Source organism: Otolemur garnettii, unplaced genomic scaffold (assembly GCF_000181295.1).
Source record: "Otolemur garnettii isolate 467f Iridium unplaced genomic scaffold, OtoGar3 scaffold00236, whole genome shotgun sequence".
NCBI classification, from domain to species: Eukaryota; Metazoa; Chordata; class Mammalia; order Primates; family Galagidae; genus Otolemur; species Otolemur garnettii.
The window spans coordinates 1,239,523-1,254,558 of record NW_003852631.1 but is presented as its reverse complement, the minus strand read 5'-3'; the positions used below and the strand labels follow the sequence as shown (position 1 = coordinate 1,254,558).

Genomic DNA, 15,036 nt, shown 5'->3' with positions numbered 1-15,036 from the left:
CAGGGGGATAGCTTGAGGCTCTGTCTCAAAAAAAAAAAAAAAAAAAAGAAATAATAAAACTATCTTCATGTCTTTTAATCAGGGATGTTGACTTTGAGTAAAATTTTGATTCAGTTATTTTTAAAATGCCTACTCTGGAGTTTTATTTCCCCTACTTAGTTCTAAATGGAAAAGAAAAGAGATAAGTATAAGTTTTGAAACTGAGCTTCTTCTAAACAGCTCCTCATTATCAGCAAACCTTAAAGAACGATGTATTTGCGTAAGGCATGGAAGGCTAGCAAACCACCTGACAGAAGAATTTAAGGTGGTTAACTTTATACAGAAATCATAGACTGGTGTCAGTCTAGGTCATAGGCCTAGGGCCATGGGAAAAACAGGATCTCAAAGTTTTTCAAAGCCACAGTGCATAGTTATGAAATTGATGGTTTCAGAGTGTTAGTCAAACTCTTGTTAATGTAGAAATAGGAGTTGTATGGAGGACATGAGATAAAATTTAATGACTGTTAAGTCATTGAAGTTTGGGGGAAAGATTAAAGAAGGCCACATGAAAACTCTGAAACCCATGTCTACAGTGATCTGAAAAACTACTTGGGAATTTCAGTGAAATATTAGATTATCAATGACATGTAAAGTAGTCTCCTTAATAGTATATATCTGCCCCAAATTATAGACGCATGCCATTTAAGGGATTTTCCTATTGCTCTTCTAAGTGGTACTTTCAGAGATCACCTTTCCTAATCCAGAGACTCAGGCCTGAAAGTTTGACTTTTGTGTAGTAGCTCAGAATGAAGCTGAGGGAGAATATCAGAAATATTTTGCACTTAACAAAAAGCTTATTAACTGTCCCTTATAAGTAAATACTAGAAGGAAACAAGATTAGTAAAATTTAGTGCCTGCTTTTAATGAGCTAGGTCTTAATGTGGAAGAAGATAAGTTAGTACATCATCACTTGATTGAAAGTGGTAACTATTTAAAATTTAAGCACTTTTTTTTTGGCCAGGGCTGGGTTTGAACCCGCCACCTCTGGTATATGGGGCCGGCGCCCTACTCCTTTGAGCCACAGGTGCTACCCTAAAATGTAAGCACTTTTTTCTCTCACACACTGCTAGAGGGATTGGTCAAAGCTTCTTCAGGAGGTGGCTTTTCAAAAGTTAAAAGCTAAAAGTGTTTTTGTTTCCAGTGACTAAAGGAAAAAGTTGGGAATGTATGGAGCCCGTAGCTCAGTGGGTAGGGCGCCAGCCACATACACTGAGGCTGGCAGGTTCGAACACGGCCCAGGCCAGCTAAAACAATAACAACTGCAACAAAAAAAATAGCCAGGCATTGTGACAGGTGCCTGTAGTCCCAGCTACTTAGGAGGCTGAGGCAAGAGAATCGCTTAAGACCAAGAGTTTGAGGTTGCTGTGAGCTATGATGCAACTGTACTCTACCCAGGATGACAGCTTGAGACTCTGTTGGAACCTGCCACCCTTGGTATATGGGGCCTGCACCCTACCCACTGAGCCACAGGCGCTGTCCCATTTCAAAACTATTAAGAAAAGAATATAATTGTCTAACCACAACAAATAAGTAAAGTGATAGATGTATAAGCATTTCTATTGTATATCAAATGAGTACACTGTACCCCATAAATGCATCAGTGTACACAGTTATGATTTAATAAAGAAAAAAAATAGCAAAACAAACAAAAAGTTGGGAACTAGGCCAAGTGTGGTGGCTCATGCCTGTAATTCCAGCACTCTGGGAGGCTGAGGTTGGTGGATTGCTTAAGCTCACAGCTTTGAGACCAGCCTGAGCAAGAACAAGACTTGGTCTCTGAGGGGGGAAAAAAAAAAAAAAATAGCCGGGCCAGAGAATCAGTCACGTGAGCCCAGAAATTATCAGAAATGATTATCAGAAAGTAGGAATTAAAGGATTTTATACCTGATTGGATACAATTGGAAAATAATCAAATTTGACTCCAGTGTCAAAACTAATTGAGAGAATTCTGGTACTCTTAGGAAGTGATAGGGAAAGAATTGGCTTGGAAAGGAGAAAGTAGTGATGAGGGTTTTATTTTAGCTGCTTTTTGGATGAGGTGATGAGCAGGTAGAAAAGGTGGAATTGTTCACTGCAGACTTGTAGTAGCTTGGTAGAGAAATTAGAGAGGAAGAGATTGGTAGAGAGGAAGAGATTGAAAAGAGATTGAAAACCCTTTTTTTTTTTTTTTGAGACAAAGTGTCACTTTGTCACCCTGGGTAGAGTGCCATGGTGTCATAGCTCACAGCAACCTTCAAACTCTTGGGCTCAAGCAATTCTCTTGCCTCAGCCTTCTGAGTAGCTTGGACTATAGGAGACTATATGCCCGGCTATTTTTAGAGATGAAGTCTCACTCCTGAGCTTGGGCAGTCCACCCACCTTGGCCTCCCAGAGTGCTAGGAAAAATCTTTTATTATGTATTGTTAGAGTTAAAACTCTAGGAAAGGCCAAGGTTGCCAAGGAGCAGAGTTAGGGTAAAAGGGTCAAGGTAGGACCTTGGGCAATACTGCCTACATTTAGAGAACAGGATAAAGTTTATGAATAGATGAGTGGTTTTAGAAATTAGAACATTCTGAGAATATTTTCTAACCGAAAAGATAAAATGTTTGAATCTTTATTTTGAAATGATTTCAAATTACTGATAAATTACAAGAATAGTACAAAGAATTCCAATAATCTTCTCACCAAGATCAAATATTTGTTGACATTTTGTTATAGTTGCTTTATCATCTTAACATTATTTTAGGCACTACTTAAGAGTATGTAGCAAAAATATTCATTTAAGATCAAATTCTTCAGCATTTATTTTCTAAGATTATTCTTTCATATACCAACAGTATAATGACCAAATTCAAGATCTTTAATATTGATGTGCTATTACCCTAATATACAGTTAGTTCATATTCAAATTTTGCCAGTTGTCATGATAGTGTCTTTCATAACCATCTTTCAGCAGGAGCAGTACAGGATCATAGAATATATTTAATCATTGGGCAGTGCCCATAGCTCAAGCCCCAGCCCTGCTAAACAGCAATTACAACAACAACAAAATAGCTGGACATTGTGGTGGGCGCCTGTAGTCCCACTTACTTGGGAGGCTGAGGCAAGAGAATCACTTAAGCCCAAGAGTTTGACATTACTGTGAGCTGTGATGCCATGGCATTCTACCAAGGGCAACATAGTGAGGCTCTGGCTCAAAAAAAAAAAAAAAGAATATATTTAATTATTAAATACCTGTCTTTTTCCCACCTCTATCTTTTATAAATATACATGTATTTTGCTTGTATTAGTCTCCAGTAGGATTGTTTAAAATGTAAGTATTCGCTGAAAAAAAAGGTAGCAATAGTGTTTTGGACAGAATATTAAAAAAGGATGCACCTGTGTAACTGCTTTGTATTTTTGGTGGGGTGGGGGGGTTGGGAGGCAAGACAGTACTTGCTAAAATTCAGCTGGGCAAGTTTTGTAAGAGGAGATTTCAATGTTAATGTATGTTCCTTAGACTAGAAATTAAAATATGTTTATGTATTTTTCTGTACTGTGATTTTACATAAATAGATTAGGATTTTAATTATTTTGAGTAATAAAAGCTGTGTAATTTGAAGGTGTGTTTATGTCACCAGTTGGTCGTACATAAATAACAGATTATGTATTGCTGCCTTTTATATTCTATTTTATCATCGTGCTTTGTTCTGATAGGTATGTTAGGTGGCTTGTCTGCTGTCATTTTTTTTTTTTATTTCCAAGATATTAAGGAGGTACAAAGGTTTTTGTTAGATGGGGCATTTTTGTAATGGTTCAGTCAAGGCTGCAAATGTGTCCATCACCCAAATAGTAGTCCTTAATACACATTAAATAGCTATTGGCCCTTCTCCTGCTCTGTACCCACTGCTTCATTTCCAAAGACTTTTATTTCCCTCGCACATGTGTGCCCATTGGTTAGTTCCAGTTTCTTATAGAGAATACACCTGAAGATGGTTTGGTAGCCTTTTGACACAGAAGAAATATTAAATGGAATTATTTTAATTTTTTGTGTTTATTCAGATTTGGGGTGGTGAGTGGTTGACAAGGAGAGAAGTGCCTGTTTATATTCTAGCTGACATTCTTTGTGTGCATGTATGGGTTCAATCTAATATTCTAAATTAAATCAGGGAATGTATTACATTTTTGTGGTTGAAGCTTTTAAATGTCTTAGCTTCCCCCAAATTAACTTTTGTGTGTTTAGGCTTTTAGTTGGCTACTTCTCAAGTATTTTTTATATTTGACAGAAAAAAATTTAAACAGGTGGTAATAATTTAGAATTTGTATCTATTGGCAAATATACTCAAATTTTTATGACAATTTATCTTACTGTTTTCTAAGTTTTAAAATCCTTGGTTATAAATACTAAAAGATTTAGAAGATGTTATTAAATTTTTTAGTATTTAATTCTGTGATATTTGGCCCAGAAATAGTGGCGTCCTCTGAATGCTAAAAGTGTGTATGTAGACAGCATGGCTGTCCTTGTCGATAGTTACTTAAGAACATGTATTGAGCATTTTTTCCCTAACTTCTTCAATATTGATGCTAATGTGGGTATTTACATTAGTTGAGTATTTTCTACCTGTTTTAACATATTCAGAATAAATGTAACCTTTGTCCTGAAAGGCTTATTTTCTGAGTGTCCTATATAATATTGGAAGAGGAACAAAGAGGGAAATGAGTTGCAATCTCTAACTAATCCCACTCCTGTTTACAGTGACCAAGGGTCAGAAAGTTCCTGTGTTTGTTTGCAGTAGCTATTTCTATTGTAGATATTGTTAACTTAGTCTAGAAAATGTTGTTACACATTTTTGGGACAGTCATACTTTGTTTTAAGAAATGGGACATCAATTCTCAAAAGCATAATGGGTGGCCATAAAGTTTGTGTGCAATTTAAAACTAATTTTAAAATTTGCACGTGAACTTTATGGCCACCTTCTATGTGATGGTGTCTTAAGTTATATTTTATGTTGGCTGTTACTAAAAACATGGCCAGGTGTGGCCAGTCATACCTACAAATTATCCTAGTACTTTAAGAGGCTGAAACAGGAGGATTGCTTGATGTGAAAAGTTTTGAGACCAGCCTGGGCAATGGCCTATTTCTATAAAAATTTTTTTAGAAAAATTAGTGGGCGTGTTGGAACATGCCTATAGCTACTTGGGACGTTTTGAAGCTTTTGTGAACTATTGTCTTGAGTTTTGATGCTATGGTGAACGATTGTCTTACTCTACTCCAGGCTGGACAGTAGAGTGAGATCCTGTTTGTAAAGAAGAAAAAAAAGCTCAGAGTCAAATATGCAGTTTTCTAGTAAAGCATGCAGGCCCTTATTACATATAATTTGAATATTACTTACCTCCACTTACTTTGATTTTTTTTCCATTTTTATCTCCCTCCCTCTTCAATTTCAGTATCTTTTTATTTTCTTTGTAACCATTATAAACTGTTTTTACTCCTTTTGGAAGATGAGAGGTATAAGTCGTTTGGGAATAAACATGTGAAAAATACCAATAATCTTCTTAGAGCTGTTTTTCAAAGCTGTATCAATGAAATTCTTTAAGCTATGTATTTTGCATTTCTTACAGTAGGTGGATTTAATACAATGTATCATATGCTATAAACACTTTATATATATTATATATCGTTTTTTAGCATAGCTAATCTTTGTCTTAAATTATCTTGGATCTACCATAGATAAGTTTATTGTAATTATGTGTGTATTATGTTTCAATTTCTTGGAACAAACTGTCTTTCCTGTATTTTTATCCTATTAGGTACACGTGAACTAATTTTTAAAAATACTGTTATCTTCGGTATTTCTAAGCTCATGTCCTCAATATGTAATCTGTGAAACAACTATGTAATTTATTGGGGGCATACATTGTTGCCTCATTTTTCTTCATTCTCCATAAGCACTTCAGACCAAAGTACTAGGATTATTTGGTTTATCATAGCTAGTTTTGTCAAAGCAGTGTAGTGAACTTTTTTGAACAGCAGACTGAAAACATGGCTAGTGTTTAGAATTTTTTAAAGAAATGTGGTTTATTTTTAAAAATGAAATTTTATGTGACTAAGCTAAGCACATTTATTCAAAAAGAAAGTTCTGGGGCAGCACCTGTAGCGCAAGGAGTAGGGCACTAGCACCATATAAAGGAGGTGGCGGGTTCAAGCCTGGCCCCGGCCAAAACTGCCAAAAAAAAAAAAAAAAAAAAAAAATTAGGAATTTTTATAGGTTTGTTTGACTTAGCATATCAGTTTTGAAATAACTACTTGAAACTGCGAACCGGCCACCTTTTTGTCCCCCTGCTCACAAAGGGAGTTTAACTAAATAATGATAAACTTTAAAAAGCCTAGTTGTTTTGGACTATAGTGTAAGAATTTTTAATAGCATGTTTTCAGTTTAATGGGAGTTGTTCTTACAAAATGAAGTGGTTACTATAGGAAGAAAGTATTCAGGATTTGTTTTGATAGCAGTATTGCCAAAGATTCAAGACTATGATTTATATATTAGTATAGCTTTTTAAGTAAATATTAGTTCTTAGGAAGAATTCTAATTTTAACTTTAATTTTAAAGGATGTCTAATTAACTAACTCTATTCATCTATAAACTTTTCAGTTTCATTTTAAGCTTTTCATAAGGATGTCCTAGATGTTGGGAATTAATGATTTAAACTCTTCAAACATGACCTCTGTACTTGGTAATAAACTGATTTGGAAAATACATTTTTAGGGAAAATTTGATATAGTAGTTTCATATCTTTTAAAATACACACAGCTCTTAAATCCTAAACTTACTATACATGTGTATGATATACAAACCCTGCAAAAAAATTTTTTATAAGCTTCATGGTAAAATAATTGAATTTGCTTTATATGGCTGGTTTAATTCTGTCCTCCAAAAAGGCTTTCCAAGCATTTACCATAATAACAATGCTTGTTTGTTGGCTGACCCTTTAGCAAAGGGTCAAGCTGTCTGCCTTTTAAATGACCAGTTCATCAAAGCCTTGCAGACATGCACATTACCAGCATTGTAGGTAATGTTTCACGAAGTATTTACTTTACTAAATATGAGTACATATTGTATCTTCTCATAGGATTTGTCCCACAAAAAACTAAATCATCAAATTTAAACTTTAAGAAAAAATTGTGTAGTCTTTTAGTTGATAAGGGTTGCATTAAAACTTCCTAAAAACATTTGATCATATTAATGAAATGACCACAACTTTATTATTTATCCATATATATATATATATATATATATATATGGATTTTTGCCTTCACCAGGTGGTTACATTATAAGACTATTCCTTCACAAAAGACAAAGCAAAGTTGTATGATTTTATTGAAGTCAAATGTGTTGTGAGATTACATTTGGAAAGATTTTATTTGAAATTGGAAAAATCTTAATAGTTTTTCAGACTGTGTGAGAGACTTTTAATTGACCATGTGTAACAGAAAAGTACCCTGGAAAGTTAAAATTTGTAACAGCATAACTCAACCTGTACATATGGGTCTAGTATCTCTTGCGATAGCTGCAGAGTTTCCTTTACGATGCTCTCTGTCAGTTTTCTATATAGCTTTGTACATACTGATCTTCCTCCGTAATGGCATCTTTCTCTCTTCCCCCCAGTTTGCCCCATTATTTTATTTAGGGGGTCAATATAGGTAAAATGATGCCTATAAATCTATGGGTTGCCTCTTTTGTGTATTTCTGGCAACTAAAACAATAAATGATATATTTTTAACAGACAGAAGATGGTATTAATAATACTACTCTTTAAGGATTAAATTAGATGCCTATTGAAGCTTTCTGGTAAAAATTAAATTCAAGATATTTTTAATGAAGTGATTTTTGCCTTTATTAAATTTTCTCACCTCTAGTTTTCTTCTGTGCCTGTAACACAGATGAATAGTAAGGAGCACTGCTAAGTAGGAGACATTTTTATGACTGTTACATAAAGCATATAATAAAATTTTATTCTTGACATCATCTTGTCTCTTCTTAAGTTGGGGTAGACAAACTAAGATTTAGGTGTAAAACTCGAATGCTACCTTAAGCATTTAAATGATTGGTAATGGATTGTTGTCAATCCAGCCACTTGCGCTGTAAGTCTAGAAACTCATTTATGGATGTGGACCAGACAGTAGAACTCAAATACCATTCAGGACTACAAAGCTGTCTGTATCAGGTTATGGTGTTAAATCAATTTCTGGATCATAATCTTAAACCTTTAATTGGTTCCATTTCTGTTTGACTCTTTACCAACAAGTATTCCTGATGGCCTGAAAGTCCATGTTGAAATTTAAAGTTTGAAGTATCCAGATCAAATATGAAATTCTTTTACATTAAAAAAAAGTACAAAATATCAGTTGTGTAATCATGGTAAAACATAAAATTTTGCTATAAACAATTTTTAAAGGCTATTTGATTAAAACACTTATTTACTTAAACTCTTTGCTAGAATTTTTTTTAGAATTCAGCATCGGAGGAGGAATGTGACATAATAATGATCGAAAGCCGAAAGTTTAAAAGTTGTGATGCCCTCACATGGTTGGAGGGTTATTCTAGCTTCTAAGGACTGAATGTTGTCCACAAGAGTGTCTCATCAGGTCATAAATTGGTAAGACTTAATGGATTAGATTTTATGTATTATACCTGATGTTATTGTATTGAGATGAATATTTATGAACAAAATGAGCACATTGTATAACAAAGTATAGTATTAAATATTTAAGTTAAAACCTGGAATTTTAAGTGAATACTTGGAGTATGTAAGCCTTTCAAAGTCTCAGGCTAAAGGCCATTATCTTTGCAGTGGTGTTTAATAAATACATCAGTTTAAAAAAGAAAGTGCCCAAATACTTTTTAGTTACTATACCAGGAGATATTTGAGAAATTATACATCAACCTTAAAAAAAAAATTGAAAACAACCTTACATCCTTTTTCTTGAAAAGTCATAGTTTAAATTAATTATATCGCTTTGGGGGATTTCATTTTCTTAATAAAAGACGTTTTCCTCTACATGTTTCTAAAATCTGAGAAAATTTTCTCAGTTCTTAACATTGAGAACATTAAGATGCCGATATCATATGAAAAATAACATTAGAAGTCAATATACATTTTTTTGTATACCTTGAAAATTTTCTTTCAGAATTATAATCTGCTTAGAAAAATACATTGTACTTATTTTGCTTTGTTTTACACAGCTGTATTTTGTAGGGGGACTATTAAAATAATAGAATTTAGCTTAGGATACAATCTTAAACTTTTCAATCTGAAGGTCATCATACTTTATAGATGAAAGAAAAGAAAAGAATGTGGGTTAAGTTATAAGTCCAAGGTCATACAGTTGTAGAATTAATATTTTCATTAAAGTATGTTACATAATATTCTGCAAGTCTTTCAAAAATTATTTGAAATTATTACCTGACAAGCCAAAAGTTATGGGTTGATATCAACTACACAGGCCACTTGTACCTATTTCAATTTTATTCTTAACCAGAGACATGTTATTTTCTCCCTTTTACATCAGTACATACACATACATACACTAATGCCCATTCTGTCTTTTAATAATATTCTAAATTGTTTCTGATATTATAGTCCATGACCTCATCATATTCTTTATGTTTCTTAAACCAATAATTGTGATTAATGGCAGTATGGAAGGAAATACAACGAATAACAATACTCTGATTTTATATACTTTTCTGTTTTGTTTTGTTTTTATTTTGTATAGTAAGTCTGTATAACTTCGGTAATCAATAAAATGATTTCTAATTTCTATAGCATATGATATCCATGTTTGGTAGTCAATAATAATTGGGCTTCAGGGGTTCATGAACCCTGCAGAATTATGGGTGCAAATTTTTGTATGTTCAGTTTTTTGTGAAAGGTTCTGAGTATTTGTCAGATTTTCAAAAATAGTTAAATAGTATTGCTAGAGAATGTTTTCTATCTAAATGATGAGCCTTGTTAGAGACTCAAGTATGTGACTCAAGTATGAAAGGAATACTTAGCCAAGTACATTGGTCCTATAACTCTTAACATTTATTAAAGGGTAGGTTATTATAAGTCACCATTAGGCTGATGAGACAAATCAGAATCTAGCTGCATCACGCTTTAGGGCTTTCTTGTTAATCTCTTCTGCTCAAATATTAATTGGATTTCACTACAGAATAGTTTTGTTTTTCTTACTGAGTGGTTGCTATGTATCAGGCATTATGCTAAATATTTTTGGCACATTATCTTATTTAATTTTCACAGTAGTCATACACATATTATCAATACCCTTAGTGTACAGAGAAGGAAATTGAAAGCTTGGAGAAGTAACCTGCAAAAGTCACATAATCATTTAGTGGCAGAGCTTAGATTCTAATCATACTTTTAAACTGGAACCTGGGCTACTAATCAGTATAATGATATGCAGAGTAACCCCTGAAAATGTAAAGGATAAGAAAAGAGAATTTTATATTGTATGAAGATGTGAATGAATAAATTTGATTTACTGTGAACTGAAGTAGCAGTGGGTTAAAGCGTTTGCCGTAAAATAAATGTTAGAAGTTGCTTACTATCTAAAATTAAGTATTTATTGCATTAGAAAATTCTGTTCAGATTTCTTTTATGTATACGTATGTTTTTTAGAAAAGGCTTAGCACTTATTAGAATAGTATTATATTAGGCATAAGCAGTAAGAAATTCACCCTTTACTGTTCAGGATTTATAAATAGCAAATGCTAGGAGACATTTTATAAAGCTGCTTTGAGCTGCAAATGTTTTTTGGAGTAGTGGAATGCATACTTGTAAAACTCCCTATTACATGTATGAGAGTGTCACATTTGCCCTTCACTGCAAATAATTCTGTTGAGAAATCTCTGTTATGCTTTCTTTTAAAGCATTTTTCAGGTAAAATTTATTTTATGGATATAAGTCTTTGGTTTTTCTTTGGTCCTTGCCTCCTTTGTGAATATCCTTTGGCTGGTTTACTTTTTCTCTTAGATGCGCTCCAAACCTAATTAGAACCTTTCCCCTATTTTTAAGTATTGTAAATTTTCTGTGTGTCTAAATATGGCTTAAGGTTAAATTCACAATATTATTGCTTAAAACAAAACCCGAGTTAGAACAGTAAGAACCTGTTTACTCTTCAGTTAAATTGAAGTAGTCTGCAAATCAAATACAAACTTTATTTCTTCAGTATCACAGTGTAAAATGTACTAACAGGCTTGGTGCCTGTAGCTCAGTGGTTGGGGCGCTGGCCACATACACCAGGGTTGGTGGGTTCGAACCCAGACTGGGCCTGCTAAACAGTGACAAAAAAAGTAGCCGGGCACTGTGGCAGGCACCTGTAGTCCCAGCTAATTGAGAGGCTGAGGCAAGAGAATCACTTAAGCCCAAGAGTTTGAGGTTGCTGTGAGCTGTGACTCCAGGGCACTCTACTAAGAGCAACACAGTGAGACTCTGTCTCAAAAAAAAAATTAAAAAAAAATATGCAAACAACTTGCTAAATCATCAGAACATGAGAAGCCTATATTAAGTCTTTTTGGTAATATATTTGTACCCCAGCTTCTTTAGAAGTAATTTATTTGCCTTTTCAGAATTTAAGTTGAGGAAAGTTTGGACAATAGAATAACAATAGTCACAGCTAACTTTGTTTGTGTATTCTCTTCCAGACTTTTGAATACATACACATATATTGATAGTTGAAATCGTGGTGGATAAGTAGCTTTTCAGTAGTTTTTCAGCTGTTTAAAAACTAAAGCTAATTTTGATATGTGATAACTGTTCTTGGATCTGTGATACCATCTGTGATACCATCCCTTCCTGGGTTTTTTCCTACCTCACTGATTGTTTCTTCTCAGATCTCTTGGTAGGCTTTCCCTTCTTCTTGTCATTTTAAATATTGGAGTCCTCAGGATGCTGTTCAGACCCTTTTTCTCACATTCTTCAACTTGCATAGATGGATTTGTGCATCATCTTTATGGCTATAGCAAGCACACTTAATGCTCTAAGGCACTCAAACCTGTTTACCTTCAGCCTGGGCATCTCTCCTTACATGCAAACTTCCCTGATCTCTCACAGCCAGTTAATCATAAAGTACTTCTATGTGTACGTCCTATTTTTTTCAGCCTGTCCATCTTTCTTATCCCCATTTGGGCACAATACTTTTTTATGTGAAAATGCACCAACTTTCTAACTGGTCTTTGTGTTTTCTGATGTGACTACCTGCACTTAATGTTCTTTTTATTTGGAACATTTTTTGTTTGTTTGTATTCTTCTCCACCCAACTGCGGAACTTCCTCTACTACATAGTCTTTCCTGACCCAAGGTCTTGATTATGTGCTCCCCAAACATCTTCTAAAATCTTGCTTAGCACTTACCACATCTATAACTTGTGTATCTCCTCCACATAGTAAATTCATAAACTCTAGGATTATAGTTATTTGACGTTGTATCTCTAGCATATGATAAATGTTTAAAAGTCCCTTAAAATTCCTCTGGAATGTGGCATTACAAAATTTGGTATTTGAAAATATTAGAACTTGGGCGGTGCCCGTAGTTTGGTGAGTTGGGCGCCGGCCACATACACTGAGGGTGGCAGGTTCGAACCCAGCCCGGGCGAGCTGAACAATGACAACTGCAACAACAACAAAAAAATAGCTGGGTGTTGTGGTGGGCACCCAACTACTTAGGAGGCTAAGGTAAGAGAATCGCTTAAGCCTATGAGTTGGAGGTGGCTGTGAGCTGTGATGCCACAGCATTCTACAAGGGCGACATAGACTCTGTCCCAAAAAGGAAAATACTAGAAATTATTGCATATAATTAGAAGCAAAGATTAAAGGTAGACATCAGATTACCTAGTTTGTAAATCAATTATTCTTGTGTATTTAATATTTAGATTTTGGCCACTACAAACTACTAATCTAAGTTTTATAGGTAACATAGCATTTAGCATGTGCCAGATACACTAATGCATTATCTCATTGAATCCCAGTACCTAGTACTGTTATTCTTTGGAGAGGCAGAATAGCTTGGCTGTAGTCATATATTAAAAGTGATAGAGCTAGGCTTTAAACCTGGGTATGACTCCAGGATCATAGCTGTTTTTATTCAGTACCACCTCTTAGAATCTGAGTCTAGAATTAAAAATTTGAATTAGAAGGGAATTTAATGGTCATACATTCCAACCACTCACCCCATACCACTCGCACCACCCAATTTCTAATATTTTCAGATACCAAATTTTGTAATGTCACATTCCAGAATTCCAGAATTTTAAGGGACTTTTATACATTTATTGTATGCTAGAGATACAGTGTCAAATAACCATAATCCCAGAGTTTATGAATTTACTATGTGGAGGAGATACACAAGTTATAGATGTGAATCTTTTGTCTACAGTACATCTTCCAGGTTGTCATTTAGCCTTTGAATCATAGTCTTATACCTTGGCATCATAGTCTTTTTTTTTCCCCCCCATTTTATATTTAAATTTTCATAAACTTCTACAATGGAGAATCTTAAAATGTGAAGCAAAAAAATTTAGATGATAACCATCACTTAAAGCATATAAAAGTCTAAAAGCTTCATTACACATTCTGTGGAAACACTGATTTGGGTGCATTCTTTAGTTTTGTATTTTCAAAGCTGCTATGTAATCAAGAATATCGGCTTCAGTCCATGGTCATAAATCACTGGTGTTAGTACATTAATTCTGAAGTTCATTAAAAAATGGATGAGGCATTGCTTAAATTTTAGAGATCACAAGATGTTTCCCCACTTCTTAATTATTGATTCTAGTGATGATATAAGGATTTCATGCAGTACCTTTATATGTGATGTGATCTATCAATGTAAAAAGAGTGAAGTATAATTGAATTTCTTTAGACTCCCTGATCTAGTTTACTGAGAACTTCCATTTGTTGGCCAGGCATGGTGGCTCACACCTATAATCCCAGTACTTTGGGAGGCCAAGGAGGTCTGAGAATCACTTGAGGCCAGGAGTTTGAGACCAACCTGGGCAAAATAGTGAGATCCCATCACTACAAAGAAATTTAAAAATTAAAAGGAAAAAAAAAAAAGAACTTGTTCATGAGGCATGCATAAAAGGTATGACAGTTTGAATTGTGTTCTTTATTTGACCAAAAGCTTTTGCTACCCTTTTAATTAGCTTTGAATAATTTAAATATTTAATTTCTTAGGTCTTTGTCTACATCGTTAGCTCATATTGAGCTTATGAAGTATAATTAGATGGTACAGTAAATACTGTAAGTTGTATTCCATCTTTTTAAGTAGTTTAATATGTTTAATATCAGTTACATGCATGGTGTTTTAATAAGCAGACCCTGAGAGATGATAGTTTAATTCAAAGAGAATATTTTATAAAGACAGCAAAAACAAAACGGAAGAATCAAGACAGTGGAGCTTATTGGTCAGAAAGGAAGAGGGTTAAAGGATTATAGATGGGGCGTCCCATCTCAGGTAACAGTCTTATATCTGGAATCTAAATTGCCTTAACAAATTTAAGGTTGTGATATAAGTCTAGAATTCATCATAAAAGATACTGCATAAACTGGTATGTACAAACTGCTATAAATCTTTCATTCACCATGTGTATATTATAGGGTTGATATTGCCTAGAACAATTGAAAGACACGGATCTAGGTTGAAATGAGAAAAGTTGTGGCTGTTAAAAACTTTCGGCCCTGAAAATGTACCTATTTAGTACAATTCTGCTTGAGTGAAAAAAAAAATTGATTTTATACTAGTGCAATTCTATACTTTTTATAAAATTCTATATTAGAATCCCTTTTCAAATTAGGTAATTTCAAAGTAGTGATTTTCAACTAAAGTAATATGTGGTTTAAAAGCAGAATAACACTTTGCCCTGGCAGTGCCCGTAGCACAGTGGTTACAGCACCAACCACATACACCAATGCTGGCGGGTTCAAACCCAGCCCAGGCCAGCTAAACAACAATGACAACTACAATGAAAAAAAAAAA

At 34.1% G+C, this 15,036-nt stretch overlaps 1 protein-coding gene across 5 annotated transcripts in view; it reads left to right on the top strand.

Annotated features, from left to right (window-relative positions):
• Nucleotides 1-15,036, top strand: part of TSC22D2 (TSC22 domain family member 2) — a 52,409-nt gene that overhangs the window by 22,038 nt on the left and 15,335 nt on the right. Inside the window, exon 2 of one of the 5 annotated variants that reach the window (XR_002771147.1) lies at nt 8,497-8,655. The exons of 3 other annotated variants lie outside the window; for them this stretch is intronic. Coding sequence is in view for 1 of the 2 variants with exons in the window: in XM_023508269.1 (XP_023364037.1) it covers nt 8,497-8,539 (43 nt within the window). In the remaining variant the exon portion in view is untranslated. Of the gene's footprint in view, nt 1-8,496; nt 9,057-15,036 lie in introns of those variants that run through there. One more of the 5 variants, XM_023508269.1, reaches the window with a different exon arrangement.